This window comes from Stegodyphus dumicola, chromosome 5 (genome assembly GCF_044657685.1).
Source record: "Stegodyphus dumicola isolate Sdum_Otavi_A_Nest chromosome 5, ASM4465768v1".
Lineage (NCBI taxonomy): Eukaryota > Metazoa > Arthropoda > Arachnida > Araneae > Eresidae > Stegodyphus > Stegodyphus dumicola.
This window is the reverse complement of record NC_140772.1, coordinates 66,509,314-66,531,280: the sequence shown is the minus strand read 5'-3', so window position 1 is coordinate 66,531,280 and position 21,967 is coordinate 66,509,314. Positions and strand designations below refer to the sequence as shown.

Genomic DNA, 21,967 nt, shown 5'->3' with positions numbered 1-21,967 from the left:
TTTTTATGATTAAACATTTATGAATACTGACCTCATTAGAACAATTATGCAGTAGAATTTTCTCGACCACTTGATTCATTACGAGGTACAATGCTTTCTTGTTTGCAATCAAACATTTCACTATTTGCATGTCTTTTTTTCTCAGGAGGATTTTGTTTTTATCTGTGGTCGATCTATGTGTAAAGAATATGTCACACAGAACGTCTGCACGGAAGAGTGTTACTCTTTCACACGAACTGGAATTTTGCACGCAAAGGAAGCGGAGGCCCAACAGTAGATCTTCGACTGCATCATCGATAATTACTTGATAATTAGAATCTAACTGATAACTCTGAAAAATAAATAATAAAATTTCAAAACGATTTTAGATAATATCAATGTTTAGGACGCTTTAAGCACCACAGCGTAACAATCTACTATCTGGTCGTAAAGAAAGTTTTCAGCCAAAAAAACGCTCTTAATAAAGTTAAGAAAAAGAACGCGAAAGTAGTATCTTTAGTGCGGGTAGTAATCAACATCCAAATTTATGATTTTCTGCCAACGTTTTGGTAGTTTTTCAAAGCGTTCGCCCCAGAAACGTGGTGGCCTCGAGTCCGAAATCAGATCAACCTCATTTCGGACGTTATGTGCAGAGTGTAAGATTCCACCAGAAAGATGTAGCTGCAGGTGTGAGAAAAAGTAGAAGTCTGAAGGAGCGATATCAGGGCTCTTCGTTGGGTGTGGCAAAAGACTCCATTTGAGTGCGTACAGAGTCCAGCCGGTGAATGCAGATACACGTGGTCTTACATTATCTTGATGAACGTTATCTTCTTGGAAATTATTGCTCATGTGGAGGAGTACTTTCACTCTCTTAATTTGTAAAAACAATTTAGAATCACTCTATATATATATATATCTATATATACATGACTGGTGCAGCCTATTGCAACGTTGTTCATTCTGCCAAGGCGGAATATCAAAGCACTTCACAGACAGTGTATTTATATCAGTTAACTCATATTCTCCAATTATTGAACTAATTCATATGGGAGGGGGATAAAGCACGCAAGATGAACATGCTTCAAACAAACAATCAATCATGTCATTTTGTAATGTGATCTTATAAGGATGTTCCGGTGGTGACTGTATATTGAAATAATGATAGGGAAATAATTGCTCACGCCTTAACAGAAGGATGGTTCAGATTTTCTATGGATGTTCTAAATGCTCCAGAACCTCAAAGCTTGATGATGAATAGAGTTTCAGTAACACAGAAGGCCGTGCTGAACCATAAACCATTCAGCTGGGGTCCAATTTAGAATAGATGAGGTTTCCCTAAGAGGTAATTTGCCAAGATATTAAGAAGATTTAATGTTTTAAAGCACTTCTATCTAGAGTATAGTACATGAGGATATATATATATATATTCACATATGATTAGTGCAGTCGATTGCAAAAAAGAGGTGCACAACTACATGTTATAGCAGTCCCATATACAAAATTTCAACGTTCTACGGCTACTCGTTTTTTGGTTATGCGAGATACATATATACGTACGTACAGACGTCAAGACAAAAAATCTTTTCTAAATCCCTTTTAAATTCAATTTACAATCCTTTTTGGCAAAAAGAGTCCTTTATTCTCTCCGTAGGTATAGATGTCATGCAAAAACATCGTTCAAATGGATTCGAGAGCGGTTGAAATGGATAATTTCGTTGAAATATGATACCTGAAATTTTTCGCGATTGCAATACTTCCTTTACTTCGTACAAGAAAGTAAAAATAAATATCAAGGATAGGTTTTATTTTCATGAACAAAATATGTAACATATAAGAAAATGTTATGATACAAATGTATGCGTATAAAAAACTTGAAACTCTACTCTTAGGGAATTTTTCTGCACAAAACTTGCAAATTATTATAAAGTAAAGTTGCATGAAAATTGTGAGACCAAAAATACAAAATAAATCTGTATTTTTCTTCATTTCCCCCAAATTCTCAGTTTTTATGTTTATAAATATACTCAAGAAAACTCAAAAAAGAATTAAATAAAAACATATTTTACAACATTCAGTATTATTCGAACGGTTTGCTTCAGATTCATAACTCATTAGGAAATTAATGAAATAAAGTAGCATTCAAAATGCAACAATTTTGGTCACGTAATTAATTTTAGTAAAAATGTCTAAAATTTACATTAATATTGAGGTCCTTTTGCAAAGAAAGTTCCAGTTAGTAAGCGGCGGAGACGGGGATAGAATAGTTATGCTTTCTAAAATAGTTAAGGCCCACCAGTGGCCGAGCGGTAAAGTCGCTGAACGCTGGTAGTTCAGTCCGAGGTTCGAATCCCTCGAACGGGTTGGCTGCATGGGCGTTTACGTGGTTTCCCCATGTGTAACGTGTATACGAGCCAGTTTACCTTAGAAAGTCCTCTACGAAGGCATCCCTCCCCTTAAGCAGATAGCTCTAGTGTGCTTTTGCCATAATTAAATAATCCAGACTGAAATAGTTAAATTTAGATCAGCGCAAAATAAAGAATACTGCTAACCTATTTTACTTTTATACAAAAAATAATAATACAAAACGAATAATAAGTTGCAAATAAAAATTACATAACTATTTCGTACTGGAGGTGAGAGTTTTAATTAAAATACATACATGCATAAAAGTTTATGTTCCATACAGATGTTTTTCGAAGCTTCTCTATATATATTTTGATGTTCTACTTGATGAAGTATTCATCTTTACTTTAAATTTAATAATTATTATTTATGTGGATTATAAAATTTATTTCATTATTTAGTTATTATTTCCAATCTTAATAAACAATCAAGCAATTTTTTTAAAACAATTTTTTTTTCCTTTAAAAGCGATTTTAAGTACTGAACACAAACAAATAAACTTAGATTTGGTAATTGAATTGCATTAAAATTAAATAAAAATTAAACAGAATTTAATTAAAAAATTACACCTAATGAATAACACCGAACCCCGGATTTTCATCTTTAGAACAAAGAATTTGATCCCATTTATTGCGTTTAAGAATGTAATTCAATATTTTTAATGGGGGAATATTGAACTGTTTCAGCCTACAATGAAAGAAATTTATTACATACCCTTTCGACTATAAAAAATTTCAAATGTTGTCTGTTGTGTAATTGTGTTTAATTGATTTTAATAATAAGTGTATTTTCCTGTCTATCTGAACAATTGCCTATTCGATTATGATATTTTTAGCAACTCAGTCAGTGAAAGCGCATAATGTTACAATAAATAAATGAAACTGCTAACGGATCTACGCAAACAAACAAACGTAAAGAATATCACAATGCTTTCTTGAAATAAAACAAAATTTCAACGTTGATGACCAGATTACTTGCCAAGAGAAAAAGAATTTCCCGTCTTCTCCAGAATGAAACCAGAAAATCTTGGTTAGTAGCACTCCTTTGACTTCACACATATATCGTGACGCCACAAGGTTACGTCATTAAGCCTTCCAGTGATTGTCCCGCCAAGTTATGATTGGCTTTTTCGCCCGCGAAAACGGAGCATCCTGCCAGAACTGGCCCGCTGACCAAGTGAGCCCAGCGAAATGAATCCATTTGGCTGAGAATTGTGTTGTTTGTGTGCGTGCAGAGTGGTAACATGGTCTCTAATCACAACTAACATGGGTGTATTGCAATACTTACCGTCGCTTCTGCCTTTCGCTGCTCTGTTGTACATGAGGGCTCAGGATACGACAGCCCCACTCACGAAAGACAGATGGGAGACTGAGTATGATTATATAGTTGGTAAGTGTCTTTCAGTTTCATTCTTCTTGGCCCTGTAGTAAATTTTTGAACGGTAAAACACTTTGACCTTAAATTTTTATACTATAACAAATTTATTGAGAAGATTTTCAACATCTATAAGATGCGGTATGCTTTATTTAAACAGAATTAACTTAAACGCTTCACTAAGTTATATATAAATAATTTAAATTGTTTTAATATGTTCGCAGGAGGTGAAGTCGGATAATAAGACTTTATATCAGATAAACTCTTGCTGAAATTTAATGGATCGTGTTATGTGCTTTGTAATTATAAATAAATTTCCTTGTTTGCTTTATTATAAATATCCCTTTTATGTTATAATTATCAAAAGACATCTATCTAGTATGTTTTACATGAAAAATACGTTACAAAGAGGAGAGATTAATTTCTAAAAATTAATGGTAAATAAATAAATGGTAAGTAAGCTGAAAAATGTTTTTCCCCCAGTGTTACATTTTGTTTCTGTAAATCTGGTCCTTAACTCTCTAAACATCCAAAGATTTGCTCCGAAAACTTCAAGGGCCAGCCTTGATCTTAGAACGGTTAGAGAGTTCCGTCCGGTTTTCGAATCCCGGCGAACGGGCTCGCTGCATGAACATTTTCGTGGTTTCCCTTATGTGTAACGTGCATATGAGTCAGCTTCCATTAGAAAAGCTCCACGATGGTATCTTTCTCTTTAGGAAGGTAGCTCTCAAGTGTTTTGCCATAATCAATTAAACTAAAACAATTAGAAAACTCCAAACTTTCCGAAAATTCCTTAAAAAATTTTCTTGATCACGATATGAAAATGCTTTTTCTGCTTTACACATGGAATCGTTTCTTTAACTAAACATGCTGAATAGTCTGGGCATGTGTAAGTAATCGTTTAGAAATGTCAGTGAAGTCGGTATTTATTTAGTTAATATATATATATTGCAGAAGTCCTGAAACGAGATGAATATGCTAATATAGCTCAGCTATCCTAGAGGAAAATTTCCTTTTGCTGTGCTTGAAATGTTAGAAAAATTAAATCTACTTCAGCTAGGAAAAGAAATTTAAATAATTGGCACTGCAGTATTTCATATGATTGTTTGTTAAATGTGGTCCTATGTTTGATATCTGCAAGCAGATACTCCAGATTTTCACTTCTAATGTAAAAACAAACTTCTTTTTTTTTAACAATTTTTTCAATTGCTCAAAAAACGTTCTTTATAAAGTAGATAGCCCTTATGAATTTTACTTAAGTTTCCCCCATCTGTTAGTAAATTGTTATTAATTTGTATATCTGAATTTCAGTATTGAATCTATAAAATAAGAGTTTCGACATCTTAATATATGTAAAGATCTATTTATTGCACATTGCGAATATTACTTATATGTCGTAAACTTGTATACTTACCTTAATGTTACTGGAGAACAAAGCTTGGGAAGAAAGATTTCTTTGAACAATTTTGGGGAGGAAAAATCTTGTTTTTACTTTAGAGGTTAATAAAATTTGAGTTGGGAATCAAACCCTAGATGCAACAAACTAGTTTTCTATGATAGTATGCAATCGTTCACTAATAAGCCGAAATAAGGCAGTGGTAATCATTTTAATCTCTTGCTGTTGATTTTAATCTTTCTGTTGTTGCTGAAGGTAAGGTACTAATGCATCACAAAAAGTATCAGTTTTACTTAAATATTAAAGTTAGCCATTTTTATTATTTAAAATGATATTTTAATCTTCGTCTTTTAATGCTCTTGTTATAAAAAACTAATTTTAAAAATGCTTGATATTTTAAAAGATTCTTATGTCTGCAAAGATTATTGATCAGTTTTGTAACTTTCTTCATTCCCTACTTTTCAAAGTTCAAAAATTCGTTTTACGAAAATAATTTTAAAACAATCATTTAAAACATGGAACTTTATATGCACTTTAATTAGGAACAAAAAGTTATTCAAGAAGTCTTCGATATTACTATGTATACAGCTTGATAATGCCAAATTGTAAATGTAAATACACTATTATGCTTTGCAAATGTAAAAAAAAATATGTATTTGTCTGAATTTAGAATTAAACAAATTAAAAACTTTTTACTTCTGTTTACCAGTGGGTAACTTAAAACACATCGCATAATTACTGTTACACTATAAGACTATTAAATGAGGCAAAATAAGTTAAACGTTTCTTTAACATCAGTAATCTGGATATTTATGTTGTATGTATGTTAATACATACAACATAAATAAATGTATGTTAATACATACAACATAAGTTATATACTTATAAAAGTTATAATAATAGATTTGAAAAAGTGTGTACATATATCATAATAGGCTTTTATGTGAGTGTCTGAAATTGTAGTGTACGTATTAAATGTACGAGGAATATCGGAAAAATTATTCGATTAAATATTTTTCAAACGTTTGGTGACAAAATTGATCTAATGGTAACGGTTTCAATAAGAATTAAGAAAATTGAAATAAGCTCCCAAATCAGAACAAGTTTAATTACAAAACTCCTTTTAAGATGCATGAGAAAGTTTAACAGGAGCTTCAGAGATTCATTTTCATTGCACAATCTGTAAAATATCCCAATAACAAAACAAAGTAAAAAAATTCTCAGCCCATTTAAATTTGCGAAGTAAATTTTTAAAAAATAAACCGCGCTTCAGAAAATCAACCCAGGAACTTTGTTTCCGATTTAACATTTTTAGAACTTCTAGAATTCAGCATTTCCTAGCATCTGACTACTGCGGTACCGAAGGACCTGAGTACGAATCCCGGAGAATGCATGGATGTAAATTGTCCGTCTCTTCACAGGGGGGGGTAACGGTGGTCACCTATAAGATGCCTCCATATCAAAATGATCAACGCTTCTGGCCTTAGTAGTGACGAAAGTATTAAGTGGCTAGTGTAATAATATAACAATTCCTAGCAGATAACAAATCCTAGCATAATTCATAGCATATAAGTTTTACACAACTCTTTAAATGACACCTTTACTTTTCATTGGATGATTATGACTTAAGCCGTATCATTTTGACAACTGTCGTGGTACAACTTTTAATATCATAGAATTTGTTTCTGGAGCGCAAAACTGCCATCTTCAAATAGTATGCCGTAGTTGATTCATTTATCAAACTAGTATCATGAGTTAGTGATCAACCATTAAAAGCATACGATTAAAGCGTGCAGTGCACACTAGCAGCCAAGAGATAACTGTAGTAATTCGATCCAAGTTAGAATCTGGCGAAAGGGCTGACAAGGATTGCCAGTTAATTACTAGCTTTTATGTAAGCTAAATAAATTGTGGTGAATCTTCGGATTATGGTAATTTGGCGATTTTTTACTCAACATTTTTTCCAACAATCTGCTAGCCGAATTACGCTAGAACTTTTATGGAACAAAAGTGCTTAATCGTGACGAAGATTAGGTGCGAAATTGGGAGAAAATGCAGAATCGCCCACTGCTTCGCGCGTTTTTAGGAATTGCACATACGCGGTATCCATGTACACGGCGACCTATTTTTACTTAAAAAAATCCCAGAATTGCACAAAAATGGCATTGTGCACACGCTTGACTTTATCCATGTACACATCGACCTATTTTCACTTAAAGAAAATTGGCAAAAATCCAATTATACTTATTCTTGTAAAAAGCGCCAAACAAATAAGTGGACGATTTCGCACTTTAGCAGTGAAATTGTTTCTAAGTGCTTATTAGCTAAAATCACGATCGGAATTTTCCAGAAAATGTCACACGACATGTCTCATGATCTCTTATTTCTCTGAAACAAAATAATCTGTGTACTTCTCAGATTATTGCTAAAGTCCTACCTAGTAACCTTTATCGCCTTACCAAAATGTCGCCGAATTACTTGTTACCATATTCCAAAGGTTAGCCTAAATTGTTTTAAATTTTAGATTAATTTTAGCACACACATTATATTAACATATGCAAATTTTATGCTATGTTAAAATTTTGTGTTGCAAAATGTAGCACAAGCAAAGAGGACATAGTAAGAAATCGTCAAAATCGCACAGACATAAATTTTAATATGCTAGGTTTGTAAACGTAGCAAATATGAGACAAATCGTTCGATCTGCCAACACTGAAGCTGACTGCATGGGAATTTTTATGGTTTTTACCCGTTTGTATTATCCATACTAGTGGCTGAATTCTAGTCAGTCCCAAGTTCAAACCCGGATTGAGTGCATGGTTGGTTTTCTGTGGTTTTTCTATGAGTAACGTAAATACGAGCCAGTTTCCTTGGAATGAAGGCATACTTTTCATTCGATCAATGGCCTTCATGTGCCTTACCATATTCAAGTTACCTAACATGAAGCTATGTGTTAACGTGAGGAAGATAGATAACCTTAGCGTGCTTTGCCATATTTCAGTCCATTTAATCGTGCAATATCATCACAAACTTTATTTATGTATTTGTATAAGCGTTTAGTTAAAAAAAAAACTTGAAATAAGCAGTTTTCTCTCATTAAAATGCGTTTCAAAATACATTTCTAAAATGACAGTTATTTGAATTTATGTTGTATGAAATCGCAGTTCAATTCTTGGGGAATTTCATTAATGACTGTGAATTGGATTTGGGAAAAGGAATATGCGGTTAAATAAACCATTTGAAAAATGGTTACTTTTATTGTTTTATTAGTTTCAGAGAAAATTAAAATCTTTAAATAATTCTGAATTCGGTACGCCGGCTTTAAATTAAAAGTTTAACAAAATTTGCGTAACAAAGATAATAAACAATTCAGCTTACAATTTTCAAAGAAATTGCAATCGTATCGAGGATTTTGTCCACATCAGCGTTTATTATTTATCTTATGATATAAATTATCAACTGTTTAACAAAAGTTACAAAATTATGCTGTTGGTTAACTTTGAAATTCTTCACGTATTTTTAAAATTAAGAAGCAAGCTTAAAGATTTCTTACTAAAAAGATTTGTTTTGTTGTCTTCATAGCAAAGAGTCGTTTGAAAAAAGTTTGCTTTCACATATAGAATCAAATAGGAAAAACGGTATGCTAAGTTCAGAGTTTTTTAACTGTTTTATTAATCTTTCCTGTTTTACACGGAAAGTATGAAGTCGGCAATGGATTTCGTAACAGGTAAAATCTACAACAATGAATAATGGTATTACACATTGTCTCGATCAAATACATGTTGTATGAAATGGATTAAAATATTTTTTATTTAATTTTTCAAACATAGTCGTATTCAGTTTCCTTTCATATTCTGGCGAGGATATCGCGTATAAAGACCCCCCAGGGCTGAGGTATAAGAGGCGGAAAGGTAAAGTCACTGAACTCTGGTAGTTCGACCTGGTTTCAAATTCCATCGAACGGGCTGGCTGCATGAGAGTTTTTGTGGCTTACTTAATGTGTAACGGGGATATGAACTAGTTCACCTCCGATATTTACGTGTTAACGGAAAAGGGTTGGTTAACTTGGCGTCAATTTGATACAAGTAGTTTTTCTTCATTTCGCATGTAACATATTTAACAATACTTTCCGAAATAGTTTTGAAGGATTTCTTGTTTTCAGCTACAAATTTTTGCTTCCATATGAATTGCGCTAAGTACAACTTCAAATAGAGGTTTGCTGTACTCCTATGTTTTTTGCTCCGCCATTTTGTGTATGAACTCCAAAATATGGACCACAAATCTGAATTTAAGGCTCACTTTGAAATTTTATTCGATTGGCCCGAAAAATATTTCATGTCGTGGAAATTGAAACATTAATGGTTACTCGATAGTATATTGTACTCTTGTAAGAAACTAATGGCATCACTATCGGTGTTGGCATCTAATGGAATCACATGGCCGAGCGGTAAAGACGATGAACACTGATAGTTCGGTCCGAGGTTCGAATCCCGCGAACGGGCTGGCTGCATGGGCATTTTCGTGGTTTTCCCCATGTGTAACGTGTATACGAGCCAGTTTCCCTTAGAAAGTCCTCCACGAAAGGCATCCCTCCCCTTAGGCAGATAGCCCTAGTGTGCTTTGCCATAATTAAATACACCACACCACACCACAACACAAACAGTAAAGAAGATCTCGAGATGGAAAAACCGAAAAATCAAACTTTCGCTACCCATGTATGAAAACGTCCACCTGAACCACAAGCAATTAAAATAACAAAACGTTTAGTTAAAAGAGGTATTCATTACGTGCGCCTTCTGCATACATGATTAGTTGTCACTGTAATAAAAAATTAACAGATGGTAGTACGAAAGGATTTTTGGGGGAACTCTAGCCATATGCTGTGTTACGATGGAAAATTAGAAAAAAGGTTGTAATTCATTCATGCAAATAATTTATTTTATAGCCGTGTACAGGGATTTGAACCCAGATCGAACTACCAGTATTCAGTGACTTTACCACATGGACGCTGGTGAATCAAGTTTCTTTGAAAATCTTCCATAAAGGCATCTCTAACGCAAGTGGTAAATAGTGTGCTGTGAAGTAATTAAAATAATTCAGGATTTCAAGGCCTAATGGAAAAGTAGCCTTTTCAATAGTCAATTTAAATTTTATATTTGTATGTAAATTATTGTATATTTATAACCAAAACTTCGAAAAAACTTAGTAGTTGCTTCGAATCCTAATTTAAGTATAAATGTTTTTTTTTAAAACTCAGTTCTCTGAATTGTGTGTACCCTGTTTGGTTGCAGTACGTTAATGTTTATCGAAAAATGAGTTCTAAAAGTGCATGTAAATTGATTAATCAGCTAATTCAGCCTTAGTTTAAATATTTACTTTCTTAAATAAACCAATAATCTGTTTTTTAAGTTAGAAGTCAAATTTCGGTACTTGAGGTTATACCGCTGCCAATACCAGCCGTAATTCTACTCTCGTTATAGTGCTCTAGCAACCTTAAAGGTTTATATTCCGTTATGAACATTGTGGTGGACACCTTGGAAGATATTATAAGTAATATTATCAGTGTTGTATCTTCGGGTGTACGTAAATAATGACATAATAAAAAATAGATTTAGTACAATGTTTTGTGCATTTACTCCTTAAAAAGTTTAAATACTGACATAATTTTTTTGAAACTTTTCAGCAAGCATAAAACTTAAAACTTTAATTTTTTTAATTGCTTGTCTTAAGAACTCATTTTAAATTATTTTCCCTTCATCTTTTGATTATTTATCCCCTTCATTAATTAATTTTTAAGTTCAGTAATAAATTACTTTTGAACGCTTTCATTCAAAAATAATTAATTATTGACAGAGATTTCAGCATTTCATATCATACAAAAGTGGAAACAGGCAAAAATACGATTGCTAAATGAAACTTTATGTATAAAATAAATATGCTTTTAGATTTAATGATATAACATTCAACACTTCAGAGGTTTCACAAAAATGGTCCTCATGTACTCTGTGTTAATCACCTAAGCAAGCGCAAGTTAAGTAAAATTTCGACCCAAAACAGTTATTGAATAAAGAATTAATACACAGAGAAGGAATTTCATAGTACTTGATATTTATGAATTCGTACTGAAATTGAACTGGATGGCTTGATTGCTGCCAAAGCACAAGAAGGCTATTTATCTCAAGGCAGAGACGAATTAGTAAAATGTATTAAAAAAAAAGTCTCTTAATTGCGTTACACTTGCAAAAAATTCACGAAAATTCTCTTTCAAACCAGCCCAATTGTCGAAATTTAAACTGGGGTGGAAGTGTCATTTTCCACAGATCTTTAACCACTCGGTAGCTAATGAAACCCTGCTGTTGAGAAACTGAATTAATCGGAAGTAGTAATACGAATTTCAAGGATAATCATTCGTTTTCTTAATAATTAAAAATAATATTTAGAATGAAAATTGAAAAAAAAAAAAATCTGAAATGTTTCAGATTTTAAATTACGTCCAAAGGGGCGTTTTTTAACATTTTGTGTGTTACCTTTCTTTATTAAATATCATGTTCCTCGCACTTAAACCATAAGATCCAGTGCAACAGCAATATCGCAAAATAGTTTTAAAACGAGCATATCTTTAGAATTTCCGATACAGAGACTCACGCGCTGGAGATAAAAATGTTTTTTCTGCACAACGTTGCCATTGCTCGCTTTGAAATCCTTGAGTTTGTTAATCAAAAATTCGTCAAAGTTTTAAAAAATAGGAAATCGATCATAAAACAAATTTCAAATTTCAAATATGGTCTTCCACATGCTCATATTCGTTGGAGGATTACGTTATTCAAAATTCGATGACTCTATGTACCGTTATTTTATGACAATGTGAGAAATATACATACATTTACGCAGATTTTCATTATTTAATTTCTTCAAATATAATGCAGGACTCTAACATTTTATGGCAACAGTTTGAAAAGTGAACCGACATTTATGAGTCCGACGCAAAATGCCAAAACGAAACTAATAGTCCTTCGGGATTCAAATCCCTTTGGACTAAAAGTGAGTAATAGATGCCGAGTTAAGCAGTTTAATTCTAGAACATATATTGAATGCTGTCGAAGAATCTAAATTAGGAGACCAAACTGTTAAAACCCTTAGGTAGTTATTTATGGATAAAGTATATTACTATCTTCAACTTATCTATTATCTGTGACATCTAAATACGGGTATTCTTACAACAGCAAAAGATGGTTTATGCTATGTAAACCAGAACGGAGTCTTTGTTTCATACAGAATAAAATATTCCGTAACTTTATAACAATGCAGGGCGTTAATTATTACTCTTCTGGAAATAGTATTTGTTTCCGGTTTACACCCATATCGCTCAGCTGCGTATTTATTTCATGTATGTTTCGTTAACTCCTTTTTGACACCAAAGATCTTCATTTTAGATGGTAGATGGGAGTGTACGGTCATTGTTTCCTACATCATTCTGTTATATGCGACGTATATTGCACAGTTGAGGATGCTAGATGCTGTTAAAACAATGATTGCTTTGGAAATTCTTTTATAATTACTTATTCGAGTTGGGATTAATTTGTTCATTTATAAATTATTTATTTTAGAGTGCACCATAATGTTCAGTACTCAGTTTCAGGAGTTTTAGTATATCACATAAGAAATAGGGTAAATGTCGGTGAAACTCGCCTAATTGGTTTACTTAATAGAAAAATTTATTAGAAGTTACGTAGATTTGTTATAATTTCTGAAGAGTTCCTTGATTCTATTTTTACTTCAGTAAACGTTTGCTTAAGTACTGTATGCTATAAACTTTCATTTGGAAAAAGCATTTTGTAATAATTTTCAACAAAACGTTTTAATGAACATTTCAGCTATATTTGGTGTAGCTCTAGCTATCCTTAAATAAATCACGAATTAATGCGTTTTATTTACACTTTTCGTAACTTGCTAATGGATTAATGAAACCAATAAAAAGTGTATTTCATGTCGGCTTAACTCTCGACTGCATGGGCTGACTGAATGGTAATTTTGTGATTTTGTTTTATACTATAATGGGAATAGAGATCTTATTAGGTAAGATTTCACAAAGAATCACTTATAAAATAAAGAGAAGATTTACGTGCTTTAACATGTAAACGAATCGCTATTTCAACCCTTAAAGTGTTACATTTAAAACGTAAACTTTGATTAGTATTAATTCCTTATTTATATGAAAACATTTTTGAAACAATGGTCTCAGTTCTGAGATAAAATCCTTAGAAAATTAAAGCTTAGTGCTCTATGCAGCTATGCAGAGTGGATATGCTAAGCTCTATGCAGAGTGGATAAAACTGCTTAACACTGGCAATTCGATCCGGGTTTAAATCCCAACAAAACGAGCTAACTGCTAAAGTATTTTCGTAGTTTTCGCCATAAATACAAATAACTTTTTCTAGAAATTTCTTTCACGAAGACATCCCTTACCTTAGTAAAATATCTCTTATGTGCTTTATTGTATTCAAATAAAGACTTGCCCAATGAATCAGGCCCACAAGTGTCAGAATTGCTAAGTACGCTAAACATTGGTAGTTTCAAATATTTTAACACAAGAAATTTATAAATTTTCAAGGTCTTAAAATAATTTATTAATACTCTATGAAATTCTATTACTTCAGAATTATAAAAAAAGTTGCACCACAAATATTTTTCATTTTCAATTAATGCAAATAATATTACCAGTAAACTACAGTTCTTACTAGAATACGAATTCAGTATTACCTAGAATACTAGAATACGCGTTCTATGAGATTCTGTGAGTAAGCTCTCCATTTTGTAAAACATTATAATGATCAACACTTTCCACATTAATCTGCACAGCAATACTTATATTCGTTAATCTCTTAACATGAGAATATATTTTCTAATGTTTTATTTTTGGGTTAGTACAAATGCACACATTTTGATATTCAGTTTTTGCACAGCCCATGGGCATGGTTCCCGTCTTTAATTCCAAATATTTCTATCAATTTTTATTGTTATAAGAGTCATACTTTTTTAATAACGAGTAAAAATATAGGGACCGGAGGAAAATGTAAAATGTTATTTTGTATTTTATAATTTTTTTTTTTTTTTTTTTTTTTTTTTTAAGTTTGAAAATGCAAAAACATGTATCTTTGAGTTATTGAAATCATTTTTGCAATTGGAAGCTTTTCTACGGCCAACAGTTACGAAAAGAAAGGCAGAGTTAAAGACTTTTATGGACAAGGTGTAAAATGCTTAATGTGCGTAATACCAAGGCTGTCTGTGAAGCGAAATTCAGCTAAACTCTGATGTGTCTACAAGCGAAAACAGATCGCTGTGTGCATGAGAAAAACGGAAGGTGTTGTTCCGTGCACGCAACGATCCTTTCCCACTTTAAAATATCGCAAAATTGCATAAACTGTCAATTGGCGTAAATTCGGCCACGAATGGCTACCTACACTTACACAAAAGAAACTGAAAATCAAGTACGGAAAATTACTGGAGAGGTATTCAATCTTCCGGCTTGTTTTCGAAGACACTATTGTCAACGCAATGTAAATATGTTTACAGCATATCTCGACTAGATTCCCTTAACCAGAACGCACCCCATAAATAATATATATACGTATCATACTCGCATGTGAATGCATTTTTCATTATATTTTTTATTTTCTGCTGAAATTATATTTTTACATAATAAATTAATATTTTATGTCCAAATTTAGTTCTAAATTTAATGTTTGGATATAATTAAACGTAAGAAATTTTAAGCCTGTCTAAACTTCAAAAGCTTAGGTCTCATTTGCTGTTGTGACCTAAATGCTGCATATGCTTCTGTTTCTTACATTTAAAGCATAGACTATTCTAGATATTACGTGGCAGTTATGCTTTAATAGTAATTCATTAGCTGCAGGGATTTAGCATTATTGAAGAGCCAAAACTCTATAAAAGAGATTAAAGCCTCCCCTGCTGTTAATTGGTATCGGTTTCGATTTTCGTCAGTGGAAAGGACTTCTTTCCCGTCATGAGAGTTTTCTAGAGTTCTCCATACGTAACGCTAATGCAAGCCTTTCCCACTTCGAAAAAAATGCCTTCTGAAAGATCTCTTTCTTTTATCATTCTTTTGCTCTGTTTATGAAATGTAGCGGATTTTTGTTTGTAGTTGTACCCGAATACACGATTTAGTGTGTTTCAGTGAAACTGAAATACAGTATTGTTTAGTATTTTTTTATTAGAAGCTAACAAAGCTCATTTCTTTCTAAACTTACCATCGCAGAAAAGTCAGTTGAATTATTTCAATATAAATGATATACTAACAAAACGATGCGCATAAGCTCTAGCAATTTGAGTGCAAGCATATCTTACCAATCAGGCATTTTTTTTAAATTTGTTATGAGAGCCATTTCCTGTAGCATACGATCTTTCAAAGAGCTAGAAAAATGTCCATCCATTTTTCTGTTTTATACCGGAAATAATTAAGCCTTCTTAATTTCTATTTAATTTTTCCTAATTTTGCGGCATTTGATTTGAAACGGCAGCTATGTGTGCTTGAAACTAACTGAATCTGTTATCTGAATTTTTTTTCCGAATTTGATTAAACATAGCTCCGCACCTGCTTCTTATGCCATCGCATTTTATCAGTCGTCAGTTCTGTGAATAATTTCAAAGTATACCGATTTAATTTCATTCACTTGTTTCGAATAAGAGTCGCTTTGATAGGAAGTATTGTATAATTTTATTGATTCGCAATTAGTAGGAAGCCACCGATTTTCTAACGAAGCGAATAATTTTTTAAATTAAAATGGCCAACGAACGTACCTGTGTCTTTTCCAATCTTAAACTCTTGTTTTTAATCCCCCGATGATTTGTCTGGAATATTTTTTTTTGATGTGATAATATTGATATTAACTCGTCGAGCCCACAAAGAGATCAAAATTTGTTGACCTCGAACTCAATTATCTCACTCGAACAGTTTGTGATTACTTTCATTTTCGAAAATAAGAGTATTACTTGTGAATATAAACACTGAACAACTAAGTGCGTCTACGCCCCACACTTCTTTGTTCTTCGCCATTTTTCTCATCACCTTTCTGAATATTAACGCTGATGTCACTACTAACACTGGAAATAATAGCTAAGTAATTATTAAATAACTAAAATAAACAGTGGCTAAGGTAACTAATTCACTTTAAGTTCATTCGTCTCAAAATACGCTGTAATATGCTCATAATATGCTAACATCAAAAGCGTTCACAGCATGCAAATCAAAAAATTAGAATATTAAGAATATCATATTGAGGTCTTACTGGAATCTTAAGTTTCAAAATTTTAAATAAATAAATATAACTAACATATCTGTTTTTCCAAAATAAGTTTTAAAATTTAGGATTCCTTTTTAAATTTCTTTACAAATCGTTGCCATCCTAAGCTTCAAAACAAGGAATATTTGAATTGAACATTTTGATTCTGTTCAGAATTTTCAGATACTGAGCGCCAACAGTTCGTGTACACGTTGTGAATAAATTTACCAGAGCACTGTAAATGTGAATATTGATAAGCTTACTGCGTCTACGGTATACACATTTTTCTTTGTCTTCGTTTTTTCTAATGTCAGATTTTGAGTTAATATTTATAGCGTTTCGTAAATTATCACATTTTGTTTCAATGTTTTCTTAATTTTCTAAACAGACTTTCAAGGCAGTCAAATGAAAACTCCTTCTTTATTCTCAGATCAGAGATTTTTAAATCTTCACTCTTAAATTATAATCATTATGATCATCTCAGGCCCACCAGCGGCCGAGCGGTAAAGTCTCTGAACACTGGTAGTTCGGTCCGAGGTTCGAATCCCGCGAACGGGCTGGCTGCATGGGTGTTTTCGTGGTTTTCCCCATGTGTAACGTGTATACGAACCAGTTCCCCTTAGAAAGTCCTCCACGAGGGCATCCTCCCCTTAGGCAGATAGCCCTCGAGACTTTGACGTAATTAAATAACCTAACCTAACTTACATTATGATCATCTTCTAAAGGCACTTTTATTATATTTTTTCCCAAATGCAAGATAATTTCTCAATTGAAACCCCGTCAACACAAAACTCTAATCAGTGGTATCATCGGTGGCAAAAACGGAGAAGAGATCAATTTCTATATCGTGTATTCTTCTGCGTTTGAAAGTATTTAAATTAACACATACTTTTAATTAAAAGTGTCTAATTTAGTTAAACTGTTGATGCCTGGTAGTTCAGCCCGAGTTTGTGTACTGGCAAACGAGATGGCTGCATGAATGTTTTCTTGATATGTAACAAGAATACGAGAGAGTTTGTTTCCGCCATTAGATAATGTATCCTTCTTGCACTTTGTATTGACTAAAGCACCCAACTGAACGTTCTAGCTGAACAAGCATCCTTGAAGGACGTATGCTATGGAATTTCATTGAGTGCAATAATAAAAAGAAGAAATTATAGGATTCTTTGAAGAAATGGACAGTTAAAACGATTTAGCAAAAATCTTGTTTTGACAATATTTAAGAGAGTGAATTTTCAAAGGTTTACCTCTTAAATTTACAAATGATATCTAAAATTTCAGGTATATAGTACCAACTAACGGTACTTGCGTATTATTCCGTCGACCGTTGGCAGAAATTTTAGCAACGGTCACCAGTCGTCAGTCGATACTGTGGAATTCCAAAGGACACTGTTATCCATAATTGGCACTGAATCGGGCTACTTGGCTGATCGACGGAATAATATGTAAGTACCAAAATAACTGAAAGTTTTTTTTCTCATTGGCCAAGCACTTAGTCGACTTAGGCTTGGCGACTATTAGGTCCGAAATTGGTGGCCATTTTATTGTGAAAGCATCTAATAAGTGGCCATCGTTACCTCATATTAAATTAGTCATACCTTGTCTGCGACTCGAACCAGGGCCCTTCGGTATCGCAGTAGGCTACCCTATCCACTGGACGACCACAGTTTAAAATGCATGGAATATAGTTTTTATTTTATTAGCTATGAGAATGTTTGCATTCGAAATCAAATAGTATTCATGTTTAATGATTTCTTAATAAGTCGTATTAATTCTTGATGCTCGCAATAATAATAATGATTGAATTTTCCCTTTTATTGTCTTAGATACTAAATTATTAAAAACAAAAGCTCGCATTTATCGATTGAAAATTGGGTCATTACCGTAAACAGGTAATCGTTAAATGAAGTCAGAAAAGTAAAAGGTGATACCAGAATAAAATTAATACCTGTTGCTTCTTCCACATTTTCTATCATAAAAAAGTGAGAAATTAAAATTTAGACGTTTTTTGGACCATGCCCTATTAAAAAAATAAATCTTCTCGCGAAATCTTAATTAAGCAAAAAAAAAAAAAAAAAAAAAAAAATCAAGCGAATATTCAATGTGTTGTAATTTTATTGAGGTTTTAATAAGGTAAAGCAAAATTAGTTTGAAACTCTAAGTTCACTTTGAATGTGGACGTTTTGTAAAAGATGGGTTGCGAAATGTATCGAAACCTTTTCCGACGGTTATCTTCCTAAATTATCGATCACTGAAAGCAACGATACTCCCTTATGCGAGACATGACTAACCATATTGTATATCACCAATTCTAACGAATATCTCCATAGTAATATCATGATTGTTCGAAACTGTGGTTGATTATCTTCCGAACGTTTTACAATAATTTAGCTTCGCAAATGTTGGAAAGTTCAAAATGTTCAGCCTAAATCTAAGGAAGCAAACTAAAATGTAGAGCATAGAATCTGTTCTGCTATTTTTTTTTTCTTTTTTGTATCTAGGAACATTCAGTATCTAGGAATATTCAGTCATTTATTGTCTTAAAAAATGGCACTGTTATATATACTATATATACTTAGAAACAGCACCTTCCTAGGAAGGATCTAATTTTATGTATTTTTGTATCTTTTATCCTTTTTTTGTAAAATTATCATTTGGGTCACTCGCAAGTTAATTACAAGAATATAATATGTAGAAGCACAAATAGCTGTATTCTGCTGTTATCACTAACTCTATAGTAAGCAGTTAATAGTTAAGTTTTGATGGGGCTGAAAGATGCACACCTCTTTTAAAAAATACGGCTTTTCGGCGAGCTTAATTCCTGTGTTTTTCAAAGAACGATTGTGCTAACAATTAGCTTTCACCTAATGCATATATCCAGTGTATTTGACTGTTAAAGCATTTTATACAAGTTTTAGATTGAAACCTATGCTGCAGTAATGTTCTGATTAATACGCCTGCACGAAATTGTTTCGAATTCTATTGAATTATATGTTTTAAAAATGTTTAAAACTATTTAAGGATTCAAAATTTGTTACTTACGTATTAGAGCAACATCATTAATAGAAGTCACGTAATTGTTAAAATGAAGCAAATACTGGCAAACATGCATATAACAATTATTTACTTTTAACAAGCAACATCGCCATTTTCTAGTGCGTTATTTTTGTTGTATTTTAAGTTTTAAGAGTGTATTTAGACGAATGATAGTATTTTTGCCTTAAACAGAATTTTAAAATATGTGCTTATAAGATTTGGCCAATGGAAGAAACAAGTAAAATTTCTGTAGAAATATGGTATTTTGCTACAAAATCGCTAATAGGAACAATTGCTTTGATGCCCTTCTTCACGCAGTTTCCACTGCAGTGAAGGAAACGAAACCTCTCTGTAACCTTTAATGAATGATTTTCAAGGATAAGTAGTATGTGTAATAATAATATGAAGTCATAAACATTTTACAATTATAAGCCGTCATTATTTTTCTTGTGTAAAAAGCTGTCAAGCTGCGGCATGGTGAAAATTGTTTCTCTAATTGTAATCTCCTTATTCTATACTAGTTTTAAATTTTTTCCTTGAAATGTTGCCTAAAATCAAACGGCGAACCCTAGGTTTGCCCAGACCGGGCTCACCGATAATCTAGGACAACTGATAGTCTGTATTCTTTGTTTCTCCGCATCTCATTGGTCAGTTCATTGACAACAATGCTCGTTTCAGCACTCTTTTCGAAGCTCTATTCAATCAGTGTTCGACTTTGGGCACACCCACAGAATTAAAACGATAAGTGCTATCTTCACAAAATTTTGCTTGTGTACTCCTCTAGGCCTAATTAGACAGCGTACCTTTTTTTTAAATCAAAACTCCGACTTTAAAAGGTAGCATGCCGGAAAGGGTTAAATATAATTCAAACTACAAATAAAAAGTTAGAATATTCAAAAACAAATCAAGTGAGTAGCCCAAATAGCTCTAAAGTTCAAATTACTGTTATCAGGGGCTTTTTGCGTATTCAAGCATCTTATTGAACATTTTTAAGTGCGGACGAAGTCCGATTATCCGAATAATGCAATGGATTTAAGTATTGCCTTAGTTGAAAAGTTGGATAGAATCTCATTTTATTTACCATTCAACGATTTCTTTAGTTCCTAAACATGGAAACGGATAATTTCATTTGCTTTATTAGCACAAGTGCAAATTGCGATAATTTAACATATTCGAGAAGATTATTTAATCTCCTTGTATTAAGAATTAACTTTAAGAGAGTTTAAAAGTTTCTAAGAATGCAAAATCTTCAAAAATATACGGAAATCTTAGTAAAACAAAATTTTGGTTCCAGAGAATATTGAGAATAATAGTTCTCGGGAATCCTCGGTTAAAAGTAGAAAAGAAATGGAATTTGCGTTTAATATTCTTATCTTCCTTATTTACTATTCTGGAGCCTTCATTTCAAGTCGAGCAAGCTTATGTTGCATTTCTAACCTTTTCCCCCCTTAATTTTATGTATAAAAGATAGGATCTTTCTACGCAATAGTTATATTTTTAATGTTTTTATATTTAAAAATTGTTCATTAAATTTTTGCATTTTACAGTTTTTGCTTTCCACAATACGCACTGATTTTGATAAGTTTTGCACTTGTCAAAATCTGCCTTTTCAATAGTTTTAAAATAAAAATTAATATTTTTTCATTTCCTAGGAGATAATCAAAATGAATTTAATTATTAATATATATGTATGGAGAGATAGTTCTCTCCCCTTATTAACGCAATGGTTAACAAATTCCAGCCTCTTCTTGCGTTCAGATTTGCAAGAATCAAACTGAATATACATTAATCAACAAAAACGCCGCCACTTTTAAAACTCAGATTGGAAAATGACCGATTCTTCGATGACAGATTATTCTATTTGCGCCTGTCGAATCTGTCTGTAGTTCTTCCAGTTACCTTATTATGGATTATGAACTATTTATCTTTCAGACATGTATTTTTCTACTCTCTGTCTCTGTACTTGTAAGATACTGTTTTCAGAGTTCTTTAAGGTTGGTTTCTTTATCTCAAAGTTAATGTAAACAATACTCTAGATAAAAGCCTTGTAAATAAGTGAGTGTTTCTTCTCGAATACTAGCTGACTAAAGGTGGAAGTACAACTTCTGCATCCCATCTTTTTAAGATTTTGACATTCAAATTCTTGCCTTTAGAATAGGCACATTATTCACGGAGTTCTAATAAAAAGTTCATGAAGTGCCTCCTTGTATCACCGTATATTAACAGTCTTTAAATAAGAAGGAAGTGTAATTTCAAGCAGATAAAGAGAAAAAAGCATTAATTATGCCTGCAGTCATGAATTTGTAAGCCATTTTTCCATCCTTATCGCACGCTTTCGTGATGTAAGTGAAAAGAACGTCCGAACAGCAATCGGAATTTCCGAATTTCGAATCCCATCGAGACAGTGTCTATTCATTACTTTGCTGGCTCAAAAATTCTGGATGACTTTACGAAGTGGCAGATGGACTAAACAAAG

General features: G+C 32.5%; 1 protein-coding gene across 1 annotated transcript in view; it reads left to right on the top strand.

Annotated features, from left to right (window-relative positions):
• LOC118197531 (glucose dehydrogenase [FAD, quinone]-like) overlaps nucleotides 1–21,967 on the top strand; it is a 187,019-nt gene that overhangs the window by 107,215 nt on the left and 57,837 nt on the right. The window contains exon 9 of the mRNA XM_035369051.2: nucleotides 3,592–3,771. Coding sequence (XP_035224942.2) covers nucleotides 3,592–3,771 — 180 coding nt within the window. The remainder of the gene's footprint in view (nucleotides 1–3,591; nucleotides 3,772–21,967) is intronic.